General features: G+C 36.7%; 1 protein-coding gene across 1 annotated transcript; it reads right to left on the bottom strand.

The window, feature by feature from the left end:
* Positions 1-271: 271 nt before the first annotated feature.
* Positions 272-2,265, bottom strand: LOC120067967 (high mobility group B protein 7). Its single transcript, XM_039019625.1, has 8 exons — positions 2,067-2,265; positions 1,325-1,407; positions 1,189-1,237; positions 998-1,108; positions 846-903; positions 695-739; positions 529-615; positions 272-452 (listed from the first exon to the last, which is right to left on the bottom strand). The coding sequence occupies exons 1-8, from the start codon at positions 2,261-2,263 to the stop codon at positions 390-392; spliced, it is 693 nt and encodes a 230-aa protein (XP_038875553.1). The 5' UTR covers positions 2,264-2,265; the 3' UTR covers positions 272-389.
* Between the last annotated feature and the right edge of the window lie 414 nt (positions 2,266-2,679).

Raw genomic sequence — 2,679 nt, forward strand, 5'->3', positions numbered from 1 at the left:
GTACCAAGATCAAAGTTTAAATTAGATGACCATTTCAATTTCTCTGTTATAATTTAATTAGATTCTAATTTAAATTTCTGTGTTATAATTTGGTTAGCCACAATCAAAATTTTATTAATTAATCGTAACAATTTTACCGTCAATATATTGAAACCTTGCTTACAAACCCATAGCTAGGTTAAACTAATATGGGTTCAAATTTAGATTTGAGATCAATAAAAGAACAGAAAAATCAAGCATTTGTACTATATTTGCTTTAAACGCAACCATAGAATCCAAAAGCAGTTTGACTAAATTATATTCTGAATTTACAACAGTAACCAAGCGGTGAAGAAGCTGTTTTCTAGCTATTTGCTATTACAAAATGCTTAACATGGAATGTCTTACTCTTACTCTTCGTCTGTTGCTTCTTCAACCTCCTCTGCTGCAACCTCTTCTGTTTCTTTTTCATCCTGAACCAAAAAACCCACAAAAGCACTTACAAAATCGAACAGAAAGATCCAACATTTTAGAGCTTAAAAATCTTACCTCTTCATTTTCAACATTTCGACTTTCTAAGGCCTTTTCGTATTCTGCTTTCAGCTCAGCAGCTTTGTCTTGGTAAGGCTTCTTTTCCTGTTCATCATTTAAAGGTTTAGATGACATAATTCTCGAAACATAAACATGTTTTCAAGTGGTAAGGAGTGTAACTCACTTCATCAGTCATTGACTTCCATTTCTCACCACCTTCCTTTGCAACCTAAATGGATTGAAATACTCAATCAGGAGACAAAGCATACAATAATTTGGGGACATCAATACAATTTTTCATTGGGAATTTGGAATGTGTTTGGATCTGTGCTAACCTCCTTAACGCCTTTGGAATCGGGATTTGCTTCTTTATATGATTTTCTGAAGTCATCCCTGAAGTATCAGAACAAGCAAATTCAGTAAAGAGTCAAGTAAATTGATACTGCCAACGTAGTAATGTGGTAAATCTGAGGGGGAATTTGCATACATGAAGATAAAGAAAGCTGTAGGAGGGCGTTTGGGGGCATTTGGATCTTTGTCTTTCTTCCCTTTCTTTGCCGTTTTGGATTTCTTAACCTCAGATGGTGCTGATCTTTTCCTGTATCAAAAATCATTAAGTTAATACAAGTCAAAGCATCAACTTAATCAGATTAGTATAAGGAAAAATGAGTAAGATACCTTTCAGCTGGCTTTTTGGCTTGTGTTTGCTTTTCAACGGTCTGAGCCTCTGTAGGAAAACAGAAAGGTAAGCATTACAAATCAGAAAAGAATGCCAACGAAAAAAGGTACTAACGAATAGAAGTGAAAAATATACCTAAATTCATCCTAATTTTGGCATCAAGGCTGCAACTGTGCATGCTGATTAAGGCTACCGGAACACTTTTGCCGCACTCATCACTGTAAGCCGAAAATTGATCGTTCAAAAATAAGAGAAATCAATTTCTACGGTTGTCAAGAAACTCGAAATTGCTACTTCTATAATTCCTCTGGTTACAAGTTATTCAACTCTGAGACTAACTTCGACCAAAAGACAAACTGATAACCAGACACTTTAAATCCACAAACAACATAAACTCCAGAAACCGCAGTTTATTAGAAAACGATTGAAGAAACGGAGCATTAGGAAACCACAACATGAACATACGAATAAATCTCGAGAGAAGAAACTGGTTTAAACACGCGGTACTATAGAGGTTCAATAGTAATCCTATATCCTCTTAGCCCTAATCCAGTCAATGTAACTCGGCAAGAACTTCCATAAAGAAAACGAACGTTGCATTTAACTCCAACTAAATCGGACTAAAAGGCGAACTAAAAATCAGAGATTATCGATGCCTAAAGACCAAAACAGAAACAAAAACTCCAAAAACCATTGTATGGAGTGTTACGAGAGTATAACACAAATAAGCCGATGAAACAAACGTAAATTGAAGCAGAAAGAAAACAAAAAACTACAGAGATTCGGCAATGTGACAACATCCTCGCCAGCGCTAAGCCAGTAGATGTAAACCAACAAGAAAATGCAAAAAAGAATATGGAAAATAAATAGAACGCACCATCGAGCAAAAGCACTGCCGTCCTTGGCTCTCACAAGCGAAGGGCCAGTGGCGGCGACGTCAGCTGGAGTAGCCTCCACTCTCTTCCTCGACTTCGACGATCCTCTGCCGGCCATTTCTTCCTCTTGTGACTTTGAAGATGCTGAAGGATTGAAGCGAGAGGGAAATGTTTCGTTCAAGAAAAATGAAGCGGCCATTGATATTAAAGCAAACCAACTAAGAAGGAGGGAAATTTTTTTTTTTTTTTCTTTTCTAAAATTTGGCGCCCTTAATCCCCGCGTTTTCATTTCGTTTCACAAGGATCCCTGACTTGGCTCAATCTTTTGCCGTTGATTCTGCACTGTTTCGTATCGACGTTCCAAATTCATACTGTCTTCGTCTCTGTAAGAACGCTCGTTCAAATGGGCCTGGACTGAACTTATAATCGGGCCTTGGAAATAGTTGGGTTTGGGCTTTTGGGTTGTATAACTCTGCTAAATAGTCAAATGACCATTAATGGACAAATATCCGCAACTTTCTCATTTATTTAAAAATTACCTTACAAGTTTTTTTTGGTGAGATTTCAGAAAATATGACTATTTCTTTCACAGAATTTCACTCTTTAAAATCTATT

Source organism: Benincasa hispida, chromosome 12, assembly GCF_009727055.1.
Source record: "Benincasa hispida cultivar B227 chromosome 12, ASM972705v1, whole genome shotgun sequence".
Classification (NCBI taxonomy): Eukaryota; Viridiplantae; Streptophyta; class Magnoliopsida; order Cucurbitales; family Cucurbitaceae; genus Benincasa; species Benincasa hispida.

Coding starts and splice junctions, on each gene's coding strand:
- LOC120067967 (XM_039019625.1), bottom strand. CDS start 2,263: ATGGCCGCTTCATTTTTCTTGAACGAAACATTTCCCTCTCGCTTCAAT. Junction 904..997: donor ACAGCTTTCTTTATCTTCAT/GTATGCAAATTC, acceptor CTGATACTTCAG/GGATGACTTCAGAAAATCAT. Junction 740..845: donor ATTCCAAAGGCGTTAAGGAG/GTTAGCACAGAT, acceptor CAATCCATTTAG/GTTGCAAAGGAAGGTGGTGA.